At 38.3% G+C, this 16081-nt stretch overlaps 1 protein-coding gene across 17 annotated transcripts in view; it reads right to left on the minus strand.

The window, feature by feature from the left end:
- ctnna2 (catenin (cadherin-associated protein), alpha 2) overlaps positions 1–16081 on the minus strand; it is a 387665-nt gene that overhangs the window by 206406 nt on the left and 165178 nt on the right. For 16 of the 17 annotated variants that reach the window (XR_002275124.1, XM_020602097.1, XM_020602081.1 and 13 more), the window contains one exon: positions 6903–7106. Coding sequence is in view for 16 of the 17 variants with exons in the window: in XM_020602097.1 (XP_020457753.1) it covers positions 6903–7106 (204 nt within the window). In the remaining variant the exon portion in view is untranslated. Of the gene's footprint in view, positions 1–6551; positions 6585–6902; positions 7107–16081 lie in introns of those variants that run through there. The other variant, XM_020602093.1, reaches the window with a different exon arrangement.

Below are 16081 nucleotides of genomic sequence, written 5' to 3' on the forward strand. Positions count from 1 at the left end.
CTCTTTCCCCCATTTAACTATGTGCATAGGCTTGAAGCATTGCAGCCTTCATGAGGTGTGGAACAATGTTAATTTTTTGGCAGTGTCCAGTTTTCTTAGATACAAATTCTTTGCGTGGAGGTTTCTAGACAATGAGGAGAGACAGCGTGGGCAACTGCTGGCTCTGTGTGGTTGTTCTGTCAAGAATGACGCATCTCATATGAGACGAGACACATCTCACATCACAGCCACAGGCTTCATTCATTAGTGTTCATACATACATATTTTATTTTGAATTGTACCTTAATAAAAATAAATAAAACTTGATTCTAGAGATGCACCGATGCCAACACCAGTATCAGGTATTGGGTCCGATACCACCCTCTGGTACTGTACTTGCAGAAGTTGTGTGATACTACATTCTGATACCAATTAATGGTAGCATTAATTAACCTCACAGATAGTTGTAAGGTGGCAGAGATGAGGTTTCAGCAGCTCGGCGATATTTTAAGAAAGGTGCCGACAGCAAAACTAAAGCCAACTGTGATTCCAGCTTCTTTGTTTTGTGTGTGTGTGTGTGTGTGTGTGTGTGTGTCTATGAGCGCCCCTCCCTCCCCATCTCACATATGCAGACCCAAGGTCACATTTTACAAAACTCTATATGTGCAACAAAACCAACAGTAATGGAGAGTAATTAATCAAGCACCTGTTGAAGAAGAATGCAACAACAAACTTGCAGAAATGTGACATCTTCATTCTGCCTACGGTCAAAATGCCTGTTCATTCCGCTGAAATCTCCACGGTGGTCATTATGTTGATTGTAATGAACAATTATGATCAGGAAGAAAACAAACGCAATGTAGTTAACGGTGACGTCACATGAGTTCTGTGTATAAAAACGGGTTTAATTCTTGTGGACTTGGAGGCTGAGACCAGCAGCTCATCTGCAGCAGAGCAGGTGTGTGTACAGCAGAAAGGTCCAGCAGGCGGTTTAACATAAAGCATGCAGCCTTGTTAAATTTATTTAACATTTAAATTTCTGACTGTGATCATATGCACTCCTAAACTGTGACACCGTGGTCAGGGGGTTGTGAAATCATTACATCCTAAAACATGGTCACTCCTAATAAGGTTCAAATCCACTGTATTACATTATGCAGTGTAGCAGGCTACAGACATCCAGTCAGTTACACGTTACTGAGTAGGAATGGCGGTGGTGCTGTTTGTTATCAAAGAAGGTTTTGAAGTAATCTGCACAGCCTCCTGTTACAAAGGGTATTGTATTTAATCACTATCAGAAAGTAAATCTCATGAAATTAAAAGCTGTATCTAAAGATATTGCACTTTTATGGTAATTGTAGTTTTTTTTATAATTAAAAACACTGCATCATTAAGTATTTGTACTGGTACTCGGTATCAGCGAGTAGTCAAATTTAAGTACTCTTACTGTACTTGGTCTGAAAAAAGTGCTATCGGGACATCCTTATTTGACATATGACAGGGTTTTTTTCCACCATAGAAAGGCTTAGGTGTTAAGTGTTTTTGCGGAGCCCCTAAGCCAAATGCATGTAAAAAAGGCAACTATCAGAATCCATGTAAAATCAACAGTGAGCTTAATGTGCTGAAAAATACAGAGAAGTGACTTCATCTCAAACTGAAACCTAAAATTGCAACAGGAATGACCTGTAAATCCAAGAATAAATGATTATACAAATATTTGTTGACTGGATATTTCTCTGTACTGTCAACTAGGGGTGGTCACTACAGCCATGGATAAGATTAGCCTCCACAAAGAATGCATGAAGTACAAATGTTTTGTTGGGGACCAATTTTTGTAAATTTTAACAACAGGTATTGGTTGATGTTACATCAAGATACCTGGAAATGTTCGTGCCTAACTCCTGGTAGCTGATTAGGTGTGTTCACCGGTAGCGTCTTCTTCTGATGAAAACCGCTGGTCAGAATGTTTAAAACACATCTGGGCAGTCATATAACAGCAATGTAGTTCAAATTGCCTTGACTGCCTGTGTGTACAATTTAGTTAATCCATGTTTTCATTAACCTCCCTTCCCCCTAACACTGCAAACAGCACTTCTTTTTTTGTTTTCAAGTCTGCTTTTAAATGTCCTCTCTCTTTTATTGTTTGCCCTAAAACTCTCATTTTCACTTTGAAGATGATGGCGGGTAAAAGAAGGAGACAAGAAGTTCTAATGTATACATCATAAGTACATAGAAACACACACATTTTTACAGAATGTGATCAGTCACCCCAACTGTTGATTTTACGTGGCAACTCCCAAAGGGCCTGTGTGAGCAACAAGGCCATCAGTCTCCCCCTAATGATCATCCCACTTCACAACCCCCATTTAGTTTTATGTGCCACATCCCGCTAACAGCGAGATTAGTGCGCTCACTATCACACTCTCTAAATCCTTCTCTCCGGTTCTCACAGTCCTGCCGAGTTGCCCCCTTTAACCTGCTGTGGCGTCTGGCTATGGCTATATTCTAGCCAGGCTCCCTTGACCCAAGCTGGTAATGCATTACTCCTCAGATCAATTGATAGATTGGCCCTGTCGGAGCTGCCGTAACTAAATCAGCTGCTCCTGATGATTCAGCACCAGCCAGGGAGCCGGGCCTGCTGTCACCAATCACAGATCACCAGCATCTTAGACAGGTATGGACATTTTCTTGTCACTTGGACCTAATTTATTGCCAGCTACCACATTGATTAACCTTGTGCTGTGGTTGAAGCTTCCTATAAAAATTTGTGTTCAGAAGGGAAAGGGAGGGTGACAGAATTAAGAAGGAGGAAGAAACATAAAGGCAACTGGATGTTTGCATTACTTCAGTAAACTTTGAACAAAAGGGCTTTCAGTGAACAGCCAGGAGCAACTTTTGTCAATCTGGCAGCTGGTAGCATTTGCTGGAGGGATTTAGGCCCCTGGATGTTTCAGTGATAAACAGTATTATTAAGTAATATATTTTGCATTGGGTGGGAAGCTTTTTCTTTCTTCTGTGGCCTGACTGTGGATATCTGTGATCAAAGGTTATCCAGTTTTAGGTCATCTAAACTGTGAGTACATGTCTGTTAGGTACAGTATGTGGCACTACTGTACTAAGATGATTCACAGATCCCATGTTGCCTGAGACCTGCCAAGTGCTACTTGAAGCTGTTTTTTAATATTTTTACTGGACCGCAGTAAAACCATGTAAAGCTACATTTCAGCCTGTCTCACAGTAAAGCATACCATGAAATACTGTACATGTGGCTGTGAGTCTTCTCTGTTACAGACTATTTGAAGGACCCTGCACAGTAATCAAAACTGTACGACTTAGAGTAGAAACATCGTGAGTCATATACACTAGCAATTCCTGATTTTCAGAGAGAGTTTGGGCTTAAGACTGCTTTAGTTTCAATTTATTTACATTTTACAGCTATTTTTGCAACCATATTATTCATGAAATAATACACTTTATGAGCAGACTAAGTAACAGCATCCTGCATGCTCACTCTTGTTTGTTATTTTCACCTCATTGGGGATACTGAGCTGAAAAGTGGAAGCATTTTGTTATTTGTGTCTCTGTGATTTACTCTGCGTTCTCTGCTAAGACAGCCGAGGGCCGTCAACAATCTCCCAGCTGTAGCCTCTAAAACACAACTCATGGGCCTAATGAACCACAGCACAATTACTTTAGCAAAAATACGCCGTGCCTTAAGAAGAAAAGGAAGGAAAGAATCAGGATTTTACACTAAACTTTAAGCAAAGGACATGACATCACTGTTGTTTTTTTTTTTTTTTAACAAAAGGGCCATATCTACAGTATATTTTATGCACATCACACAGCTGTAGCAGCCTCTGCTCTTAACAATTAAACATCACTTTAATCATTTGCAGACTGATCCTAAAAGTCCTCTATAAAACTTTATGTCACCTGTTGGGCTGCCTCATTGTGCAACTATGACAACTGATACCATGATACTAATGAATATTACAATAACTATAATAATAAAGAGTCAGCAAGTTTGACTCACACACACAAAAGACCACTGCTAACAGCATCTAGCCATGTAGCCATGAGTGAAAATATTTTACAACATTTTAGTAAACATTTAAAGACATTACCAATATTTTATATTTGTCAAAATAACTGTAAAAGCTTGACAACCTCTAGGCTGAGAACTTTGAGAACTAGTCTGTAACACAGCAGCATGAAAATCGTGGCTTACTCCCAGCGGTGAATGAAGGGCTCAAGTACACTTTGCATTGAGGAGGAATTCTTTTCTTTTTTCTCCCCAGACATTCCACTCACGTTCTTCGACAGCAGCAATACTGATCGTCCACTTCAGCTCACCAGTTCACTTTTAAAGTGCTGCAGGCTCTCATTTCAGGACCAAAGAAAGGTTTACAAAACTAACACTACAATGTTGAAAGCACAGGACAGGATATCAGGCTCTTTACAGTGTAAATTAAAATGATTTTTTAAATTTACTGGCAGCATAACAAAGGAAAGAGTTCCTGAACTACTGTACGTCCTTCACAGGTGGCTATACTACCTCAGGTTACCTCGTGACCAATGTTGACCTGAGTCTCAGTTTAACAGAACACATGGGTATATTACAGTCATTTTGAACATGGCAATAACTCACAAACAGTTAAGGCCCATCAGGGGTTATCAAAGAATTCAGACTGGTCTAGTTCTGCCTCTTCAGTGATGAATGGCTTTTTTTCAGGGCATTGGAACGGTTACCATGTTGACTGTACCTCAGTGTTTATTTTAGAGTACCATTTCCTTGTGAAACTTGAACAAGAAAGAATGGATGTGAAGTTTTTCATGCCCTCCTCATTGCTAACATCCAGGTTTTCATTCCATTTAGACTTATTATAGCCTTAAGTATATTTTGGACCAGATTTAAAGTACATCTTTTTTATAAGGGGGCGACTGTGGTTCAGTAGGTAGAGCAGTAGTCTCCCAACTGCAGGGTTGGAGGTTTGAATCGCAGTGCCTGCAGTCCACACGTCAAAGTGTCCTTGGGCAAAACAATGAACCCCCAAGTTGCCCCCGATGGTTAGAGCCATCAGTGTGAGTTGGTGCCACAGATGGCGGCCTCGGTTCTGTACTGGAAACAAATTCCTTGTGTGTGTGTGTAACATACTTGGCCAAATAAAGGTGATTATCCTTAAATGTTAGCAGTACTTTTCTTTTTGTCAGTGCTTCCGCTATTATTCTTAAAATTATTAATGTAAGAAAGCTTGACAAACTCCCATTCAATATGCAATGTCATCATCTTTAATGTCGGCATTTGTTTCTTTTAATCAAATAATAAACTACACATTTTTTCCTTCTACAGCTTACTATTATTGTACAATAACTGTGACACAATGAGCTATTCTTAGTCATTACTTTACAGTTATGCTTGGTTTGCATGTATGTCTGAAAATAAATCTGTGCTTTAAGACCATTTTGTGCTTAATCAGTTGTCATTAATCAGTTCAACTGCAACAATGCATAGCCATATTTGTTTTAAAATCTATTTTAATGTGTTAGCCTGGACTACACCTGTGCATTACTATAGCTAGGTAAAAAGCTCTTCTGGAGGTCAGCACACACAAAATTTTTAGGGGGTGTTAAGTTATTCTTGTTGTGCATGTGTGCTAGGACTTGTGCACATACACATGACAGATGATTTAGCGTGTGTTAGCAAATAAAATAACGCAAATATTCTGGATGTGTATGGGGCAAAGTAACTGCGTGTTTGTTTTCCTGCAACTACACCACTGCCTAACAAAATGCCTCTGCACATCTGCAGACAAATGCAGGACGAGTCAAATACATGATTTTTAAAATGATAAAAGGAGATCAGAATAAAATTAAGGACTCCAGTTTAAAGGAACAATCATGAAATCCAGTACAAAAAACTAAGTCGTGTGCGAAACCTATGACGGCATTCAAGTGCCCCTTCTATTTTTGCTTATGTAGACACAGCTCACAGCTCACTATGCACAAAAAAGGACTGCTGAAGTAGAATATAAATCAGATGTGTCTTAAGATTAGTCTTAGCCAGTCTCATAACCTTTAAACTGCTGTGCCAATCACAGTGGTGCTTTAGAAAAATGGCTCCAGAATAACTCAAAGAAGGAAAATAGTGCTGTTGCCCAGTGGGTTTAGAACTGCAACATGCAAACATATGGCATTACAGATATATAGCCAAAGGTCCATAGTGTGCATTTTCAACCTGAATTTACATTGTGGAGGTACCAAAGTCCTTTCATGAGACATGCAGTGCAGTTTTATTTTGTCAACCAGTAATTCACACAATTATATATTATCAAAAGTATGATAAATGTTAGTTTGTTCAGGGAAGTTTAGTTTGTTTTCCTACTGATTAATAATGTTTCATTAAATGAGGCTATGCTTGAATGCAAAAGGTGCCAAATATACAAACCATCATCAAACCAGTCATTGTTTATGAAATTCAGCATTATTCTGCAGTTGTTGTGCATTTCAGTTGCACTTAAAACAGACCTGGTCCTCAGCACATCAAAAAGCTAATTTTCACCAATGTGCCAACACCTCACCTTTCTCATCTACTCCCACGTTTGCACCTGTCGCAGCAGAATGAAAATGCAAAAAGGCCTGGCAGAGAGGAATTCAAGGTATGGAAATTGCAGATATGTCTTTGCACTGCCCATAAAAGTAAAGCCTCATATGTCAAACAAAAAGATATAATTATGTTTGAGTAAGGCTGAAAAAAGCTGTTGCTTTGGATGTAATATTTGCAATCAGGTAAGTCAAAGAAGACCAGTAGCATGTGAATCCATTTCTGTGATGTGTGTGTGTGATCAGAAAGGTATTTGCACAAATGAGCATATGTGCTAAAGTATTTAGCTAATGACTATTAACTTATCAGAGAGGAAACTTACATTGTTCATGTACTCGCTCAGCAAATCTTGAAGGGCCTGTCGAACGGCATTGCACTCAGCCACAATGCGCTCACGCCGGTCATCACGTGTGCATGAAGAGTCAGCCATTAGTGCAGCACCGCTGATGATGCTCTCCAAACGCTCCTCCAGAGAAGGCCGGAAACGAGCCTCACTGAATGTCAAAGGGTCCAGGATGATCTTGTTCTGTAGGGCAGAAAGATAAGAAGAAAGTCAGGAGAGTAATTCAGGGAAAACTGGGCTAATGCATAACCAGTGGAGGACCAAAGTGAAAATTTGTACTGTATTCGGTGACAAGCTGTAATTCAGATTTCATCACAAGCTTTGATAAAGTGTAGAAAGTGATTCTGGTGCATTTTGTGACAGTAGCAGTGGTACAAAAAGTGCCTGCCAAAAAGACTGGTCAGTATACTAGTGTACAGTTGAATGCAGTGATGGAAAAAGTACTGAAGATTGCTTACTTAAGTAAAAGCAGCAATACCACAGTGTAAAAATACTCTGTTACAAGCAAAAATCCTATATGCAAATTGTTACTTAAGTACAAAGGTATTGGCATAAAATGTACTTAAAGTACTAAAAGTAAAAGTACCCACTATGCACATTGGCACAGTTCATACTAATATATATCAAATTATTGGACTATGATTACTGGTGTATACTTGTGTACATCACAGTTAATGCTACAGCCAATAAAGGCAGAGCTAATGCTAACTAATTTATACTGTATGCTTATACCTGTACCTTGAAGTACTTTACATACCACTGGGTAGCTTGTGAATTTCCCACCAGGGATCAATAAAGTCTTATGAAAGTGTAATTCTGAATTAGTCTGTCTGAAAAGTAACTAGTTACTAAAGTTATCAAATAAATGTAATGAGTCAAAAATAATATTTTTCTTTAAAATGTAAAAGTATGAAGTAGCAGAAAATGTAAATACTCTAGTGAAGTACAGATACCTCAAAACTGTACTTAAGTACAGTACTTGAGTAAATGTACTTTTCCACCTCTGGTTGAATGGTTAAAAATTAATTAGGAGAGTAACATGTATCAAAAAGTCCAACAGTGTGTCTGTGTTTTATTTCAAAGACAGTGCCCCATATGGAAAAAATATACACATCAGATATAAACAAAAATGATTACATTCATGGAAAAAAAAGCACAGTATCAAATACCATTAAGGTTTGGGACCCTCACAGATCCATGCTTACAAAAGACCTTAGAAATTTGGACTGAGAAACCTAATGTTGAATTTTTCTCCTCAAAAGGGAAACAGTGTTTTGTAATAAATCTCTTCAAAGAGAAAATGTAAGTCAAACTCAAGAGGATCTTCTGGTTAAAAACCTACAGCTAATTTATTTTCCTTGCTCCAAATTACAATTACAAATGAGAACATCTATCTCAGAAGTGAAAGAAAGTTCATAACAGAGTTACAGTTGATTAAAGAACATTAAAACGCTTCCACCAGTTTTAGATATATTAGCAAACAAAAGTCAAATACTCAGGTTTGTCTACAAATTTATGAAAACTGAAAGGGGCTGAACTGCTGTAACAACAATCAGCTACCTTGAATAAGATACACTAGGCAAAACCAGGGGCACATATAAAGACGATCAAACACAGGTGAGCTTGACTTGGTTAAAAACTAATTTAGAATGATAGCAAATCCGAAATCTATTTGGGTATAGCACTTACTGCCTGTTCACTCGGAAGGCTCGCAGCTCTGTTTAAGGTAGTAACAGAGGAAAGGAAAAAGAAGATAAACTTTATTTTACTTCCCCAGCTTTTTAATGCTGCCAATTTATGTCTCTCTTTTATGATGGATTTCTTAAGCACAATATGAAGCCACAGGGATGTGCCCTGTGCCAGATACCTTTCATTGTTACATTGTTTTATATGATCTGGGGGAAGGACTGTATCTGTGGTGACAGCAGTTTGTGGCATGATCGTTTTATGAGCCAAGGTCACACTGGTCTCTTTAGCTTCATTCAGAGAAATCAGAACTCTGGTGTGTGTGTGCACTTCAGGTGTCTTGTGAGTTGCTCGAACATGTTTTTGAGAATTCATAAAGCTTAGTATACATAACACTGACACAGCAAGAGGCTGTTATTTTTTTGGCTTTTTAACTGAAATGATAGCTGCAGTTCACATTATTTAAATTATATTGTGCATGCAAGCAATAGCTCACACTGAGGAGAACAAAACAAAAAGCAGTAATGAGTTTAATTCATAAGCAAAGCATGGCGATCCGGCATAGTTTGTAAGACATTTCTCAGTAGGACAAGAAAACGCAGATGGAAGTAGGAGGTAGTGATATATACTGCATCTTTGTATGAATATTAGTCAGATTTGTTATTGCTCAGTGAGATTCCAAAACTTAAATGCTTGTGTACTGGATATATGATTCATAGAGTGTATAAAATGATTTTAGGACAGATTTTAAACACATACAACATCTCCCTAACCTTCTCAGGCAATAATGTGCATACTGCTGTAATCAAGTCATTTATTTTAATGTTGCCTTATTGTGTTTTGTTTAATTCGGAAAGACAAAAATAGCAATCGATCAGTGAACAAAGAAACCAATTCTTGAAGAAGAACAACAACACATGCCTCACAGTTTGCTGCAAATAGTGTTTTATCATGTCTCCTTTCCTTCCATCTATTCACTAGGGAGCATTTACCTAATAGGTAAGTTTATTCTTTCCATCATAAAGTTCAACAAAACCAATTAAATAAAAAGAGACAGTGTCCAAACCAAAGTTGCATCTCAGTGTCATCTAAGTCATAAATACAGTAAATGAAAAATTTACAGGAAGCTTTAGGATGTAGCTCAGTGGTATACATTTGACAAGTGGTGGGTAATGATACAGTGCAAAGATGCTGTGTTGGGTCTTCCCTCAGTCAGTGTAACCCTGGGGCAGGGTGACAGACTGTCAAAAAACAAAATAATAACATGCAGTAGGGCAAGAACTGCGCTGGGCATAACCTATTTTTTATCCGCAGCTGGCTAGAAAGTGTAAAGGCAAAGCTCTGCAATAAAAAACATTAAAATATATTGGAAGAGAATTGGAGAATTTGAGGGGGGGGCAGAAAAAAACAAATGGAGTAAAAAGAGAAGTTAATGTAATGCTGTTATTGTTGTGGAATGCTTCTTTGCTTCTTCTTCTTTCCACACACTGGTTGAGTGTTTTTATATTATCCTTCTACAAGTGTTAAATAAAGGTACAGCATGCTGGTGAGAACCTCTGAGTTTTTTGGGAAAGCATATTTTTCTTTTTGATCTGGTTGTCAGGGCCAGGCTAGCTGGTTTCAGTTTAATGTTTAGTGCCAGATCTCTCTCTGTACTGAAACCACATAGGTGAAATTGCCATTGATTTTTTTTATTCTTTTGATTCTTATGTGTGCATCTATTCTGTTTATTTCCCCAAGAAATACAGCTGTGATGTTTGTTGACAATCATACAGAAAACACATTATTCATGTTAGATCAGATCCATTTAGTATATAACTCGGTGAAATCAAGAAAAAAAAAAGAAAATTACATCTGATGGTGACATCACAGTCAAGTCTTTCTAAATGGCACTTACCATTTTGTTTCTTTTATAATAAATGCCATTGCTTTTCATTATTATAAGATAGTCTTCTCTTAACTGTAAAGATCCTATATTTGTGAGATAGCATCAAATCATAAAATACTACATCCTAATTATAACTTATGGATGTCAGAGTATTGGCCTGTGGTCAGACTGAGTTTCAAAGGAGTGAAAAAAATGCTGCCGTCTCCATTCATTTCTATGGGTTATTGGCATTCACCCCAGCCGACACCAGCACTGCATGGGGGCTCTGGCAAAATGATGCAGCCTTGATCAGCGAAAAAGTTTAATCTGGTTCAACTTTTGCTGCACCAGATGTGACATCATCTGGCAAAGGAGCTGCATTGACTGATCATGTATGGGGGACGATCGGGATGTGGACGCCCACGGGAAGAAGACTCCTTTGTTTACCTTGTTAGCAAGAGAATTCACAGCTATTCACTCTTGAATTTGGGCCACAGTTAATGCACCATAACAACACGCCACGCATTTTCATTAGTTAGGGTACTGGATGTTAAACTGTTGGTGGTAGAAATTGGTGCTAAGGTAGAGTAGGCTAGGTTAGTAGCATGAATAACCAAACTTTAGTACAATGGAAACTCACAGGCTGGAAACGTGAATGAAGCCACCCGCATCGAATCCTCACAACATGGCCATATTGTACACTCTACCAACACTCTCCTTGCAAGCCTCACCCACTACCAATGCAGCCTCTTGAATAAACACCCAGCAGGGAGTTGCATTTTACCGCTTTCGGTACAGTGAAGTTGCTACTGTGGGTTTCACATTAGGTTGATCCCCTCTGTAATTTTAATTTTTTAAAAGACACCATTTGTTCCATGACTTTTTTACTGTTGAATAGTCATACTTATGTTGACATCAGTCGTTATTGCTTTAACAAGGGGAAAAAAGGATCACAACAAAGCTCAATACACTGTGAATCTTGACATGGAAAAATGCAAAAAAGAAAAGAACATCAAGGGAAACTGTGAACATCCCTTAGGGATGCTGCTCAAATTTTTTTTTCCAACCAGGGTCAGGTGGCAATTATTACTGTGATCAGCGAACAGTCAGAGTAGGAAAAGGAGCTACAAAGGCTGGGTTCACAGAGGGTGGGAGGTTTTCAAGCTAATTGGCAAAGCTAAAGTTGTCCTCCAACAAGCTCATAAATGTGACTGAATTTGGTGTAAGGACAATTCAGCAAAGCCTATGTGCTGAATTTTGAAGCCTTTCAATGCAGCGTGTCAATATCTTAAAGCATTTCAAAACTCCTTAAAAGTGCAAATTTATCTTTGCATCGTGCTAGGTCAAATGTACTTTTTGTAATGAACTGTGCAGCTTATTGAAATGTACTAGCTATGTGAAAAAAATATTTGATTTTGACAGTGAATCAAAGCCAGAGGCAACCTTTTGTTTGCCGCAAAAAAGAGGAGGTTATTAGTTTGACCCCACTTTGGGGCATTAACCAATGAGACAGGGCACATGTCACATCAGCCTATGTCAAATGTGCCTTTCAGGACTTTTCAGTATTTGATGGGAACTATTTTGTCCGAGAGGTAAATTCAGCAAAGTCCTAAACATTCCACTGTACTGCCTCTGGTGGCCCTATTCCAGGGTTCAAGGGCTGTGTTGTGACTGTTACACCGTTTGACAAAGCTCTGCCCACAATGACGCCTCAATCAGAGAGGCGTTAAACATAACTGCCTCTCTGATTGATCAATCTAATGAGTGCTAGGGTTTGGTCTTCTATTGTGACATAACAAAAACCTTACAAAAGCCAGTTTTTGTGTAAATAAGAATGGAGTAGTACAGTACACCCACCTTTATCTTACTAATTATCAATTATAAATAGGGAAAAAGAGAAATCTACAAATGAATGGTTGCATGTGAATTCATTTTCACTTGTGATCATGTGACCATGTATCACCACCTCCCCAGCTTTCTTCCTAATCAGGCATCTGTGTTGCAAAATTTCTGTAACCTTTCAAAATAGACTATTTGAAAGTCATAATAGTAGCAACTGGCCAGCTGTGCATAAGTGTGAATATGGACAATGCTCCAAGTGCTTCGCTTGAAAGACAGTATGTGCAGGACCTGCCATAACTTCACTCTATGTTTTTCCAAATATAGGAGAAGAACGTCTATACAATACACAGGAGGAGTTAAGTGTGAATGTGTGTTTTGTGATTTTTATTTTCGATGGTTTCTTGTCTCTTGGTCGTTCTGATAACGAGATTTTGATAGGCTGCTCTCCTATAAACAGTTACATATTGCAGTTCGGTGACCTCTGGCAACAGTAGTAATTGTGATGCAAAGGAGCAAAGGTTAGATGTAGTAGAGTTACAAAGTCTGTGTTAGGAGCAGGTTCGGGTGACCAGCTTCTCAAATAAAACAGAGCTTTCCTCCATGTGAGCAGGGTTCAATTCCAATGTGTAACAAGTGTTTTTCACATAACCAAGCCATTTGTGTGCCAATATGTCTGCAACAGTTTCCATGACGACAAAGTTCCAGTATGCTTGTCATTAGCTTTATGACCATTTCCATCACAGCAAAGACTCATAAATCTTGCAGGTCTGACACATGATATCGTTAATGTTGACAGAGTTCTTGTAAATTGCTGGTGTAGTAACACTATTTCAGGAAATGCTCCTATGGTAAGGGACCAACAACCACATGGATCATACAGATTGAAGGACTTGTTGGCTTCTGAGGTATTCAGTAACATATATGCTAAGTATTGTTAGTGTGCTGCTGTTGTTTTAGTTGATGCAGAGGAAATACTGTATATAACTTGAATTTTTGGGTTTTGTTCTCAACAAAGTACAACAAAGGCAAATAAAAAGTAATTTATCTACATATCTACATGTACTGTGACATGTTCTTGACCGATCAATCCATTTATTTACCTGACCTCCTGAAGAACAATGAGTGTATTTCAAGGGTGAGCATTTACCATGTCTTTTTATAGTAACATAAGCTAAACTAGGTTGAGCTGAATTTTTGTTGTCTTGTTTGTGCTAAAACAGTAGGACATCTGAGAGACCTCAATACATCTGATCATTACAGGGTATTTACTAAATTGCACTGAATAATTTATATAATCCTTGATAGGGTCTAAGTAAAAAAATAAATAAATAAATAAAAATAATAATTAAAAAAAAACCTTTTTGTGAAAATGTATGTGGACAGTGAAAAGTCTCATGCGTGAAATGACAGAAAAAAAACATATGCATGATTAGGTATTTTAACACAGCAGCAGGTAAACAAACAGCTACACTTGTGTAACTGACAGGACTATGTGGTATTTTAGTGGTAATAATTTGAATAAACCCAGACAGTCACTTCTTGATTAAAATGTGAAAAAACAAACATAAGATGAAACTTTGTTACAGGAGATGATCTACTACATTCACCCAAGTATCTGGGAGCTCAACCCTGTCTAATGTACTCATAACTAATATAACTCATAACTTACCATTTGAGTGGTTAAGCTCTAAGCACAGTTTTGTTAACCCTGTAAAGCCCAACATATCAAAAAATAGCCAGAACATTCTAATTTTTTGGAACAGACATTTATTAAACGTTTTAACAACATCCAAAATAAAATTCATGATTCGAAATTCAAGATTCACGATTTTTATTTGCCATATATGCATAGACAGACAATCAAGGCATATAGGAATAGAGGTGCCATATTATTTAGATTATTTCTATTTCTTTTGTATCACATTTGATACATGGGGCATTTTTGGTGAATTTTTTTGCTCAAAAACCTTGTGTATCAAATATGATACAAATGGTTTAGGGTTAAAATGGTGAGTGCATGTCCTATTGAGCTCACTGTAACCAGTCTAAATACATTTTCACAAAACAACTTATAACTATCCCCAGTAAAAGTCATGCATAGACTCATTTCTGCTGAAGCTCAGCTGAAACATAAACAAGACTGGAATCACTATACACACGTTAATTAGAATTTGAAACAACAAAGGCCATGCCAACTCCCAACATTCAGCCAAGAACCTGACTCTATTCTCCAGATGTCTTGAGCATGTTTGAGGAATTAAACTATATGAACTTTCTGAGCGGTGAAATGATGATTTGCACCCACACAAAACATACAGAACAGTTTTCCATAATACATTAATGGACCACTTTCACATGAATATTTAGATGTAAGAAAACTACCAGTGGTCAGGACGCTTGATTAATGATTAAACTCGTATCCTGCTGATTTAATTATGCCAAGTTGACGTACCTCATGCAGGCTATTTCTAAGGCGAGATATCAAGATTCTGCATAATCACCTTGATTAGAGAAAAGAAATAACTTTTAGTATAATAAACATTTTTACATAACAGTAATAAACTTAGTTCTCCGTTAGCAATTTTTCCCTGAAATATGCCACATATTCACATTCAAATGCATGTTATTTGAATGTTTATACCATTCGAGGCAACAACACTCTCTGTTCAGTAACAATATGCCTGTTTCAACAAAAGTGAAACATGTTCCCCTGGGTTTGCCATTTCACTGCTTTCCCCGCTTTCCCCATCTTCTCTTCCTTGCCTTGATAATTTTGCTCAAAAAGTAAATCAGTGATAGCAGACAAAATGGCATTCTTCTTCACAGGAGTTTCAGTGGGAATACAATAATTTTCGCTTCCTCTTCCATGCTTAGGCTATCTGAATCAGAATCAGAACCTGCTTTATTGGCCAGGTGTGTCAGACACACGAGGTACATCGGCTCACAATGTGTATGTACATATCCCCATGCAAGGGGCAAGTAAACAGTAAACAATGCAGATGCAGGGATGCTCATTGAGATGAGATAATAGGAATAAAAGAAAAAAAATAGAGTACTTAAAAATAAAGACCTGGGCAAGGGGCAAGTAAACAGTAAACCAGCATAAGGCTGTGTAATATAACAAAATAAGCAGTATTAACAAGCAACAAACAGTGCATATAATGCAAAATAAGCAGTATGAACAGGCAGTAAACAATGCAGACAGACAAAGGAATGCTCATTGAAATGAGATAAATAGGGATAAAAGGAATAAAAATGGAGTACTTAAAATTAGAGACCTGTACGAATCTGTATAATCTGTACGAGGTACATTTACAGGTGTTGCACTGAGAGTTACTGTCCAGTCATACTGTCGTGGGTTAAGCGTTCATCAGAGTGATGGCCTGGGGGAAGAAACTGTCCGTGTGCCTGGTTGTCTTAGTGCACAGTGACCTGTAACGCCGTCCAGAGGGGAGGAGTTCAAACAAATTGTGTCCAGGGTGTGAGGGGTCTGCAGTGATCCTCTCCGCCCTCCTTTTGACCCGTGCGGTGTACAGGTCCTCCATGGAGGGCAGGCTCACACCAATGACCTTTTCTGTAGTCCTGACTGTCCGCTGAAGTCTGTACTTGTCCTATTTGGTTGCTGAGCCAAACCAGACAGTGATGGAGGTGCAGAGAACAGACTCCGTTTTGGATGAGACCAATGACTGTTGTGTCATCAGCAAACTTTAGGAGCTTGACAGAGGGGTCCTTCGAGATGCAGTTGTTGGTGTAGAGTGAAAAC

This window comes from Monopterus albus, unplaced genomic scaffold, assembly GCF_001952655.1.
Source record: "Monopterus albus unplaced genomic scaffold, M_albus_1.0 scaffold54.1, whole genome shotgun sequence".
Taxonomy (NCBI): Eukaryota; Metazoa; Chordata; class Actinopteri; order Synbranchiformes; family Synbranchidae; genus Monopterus; species Monopterus albus.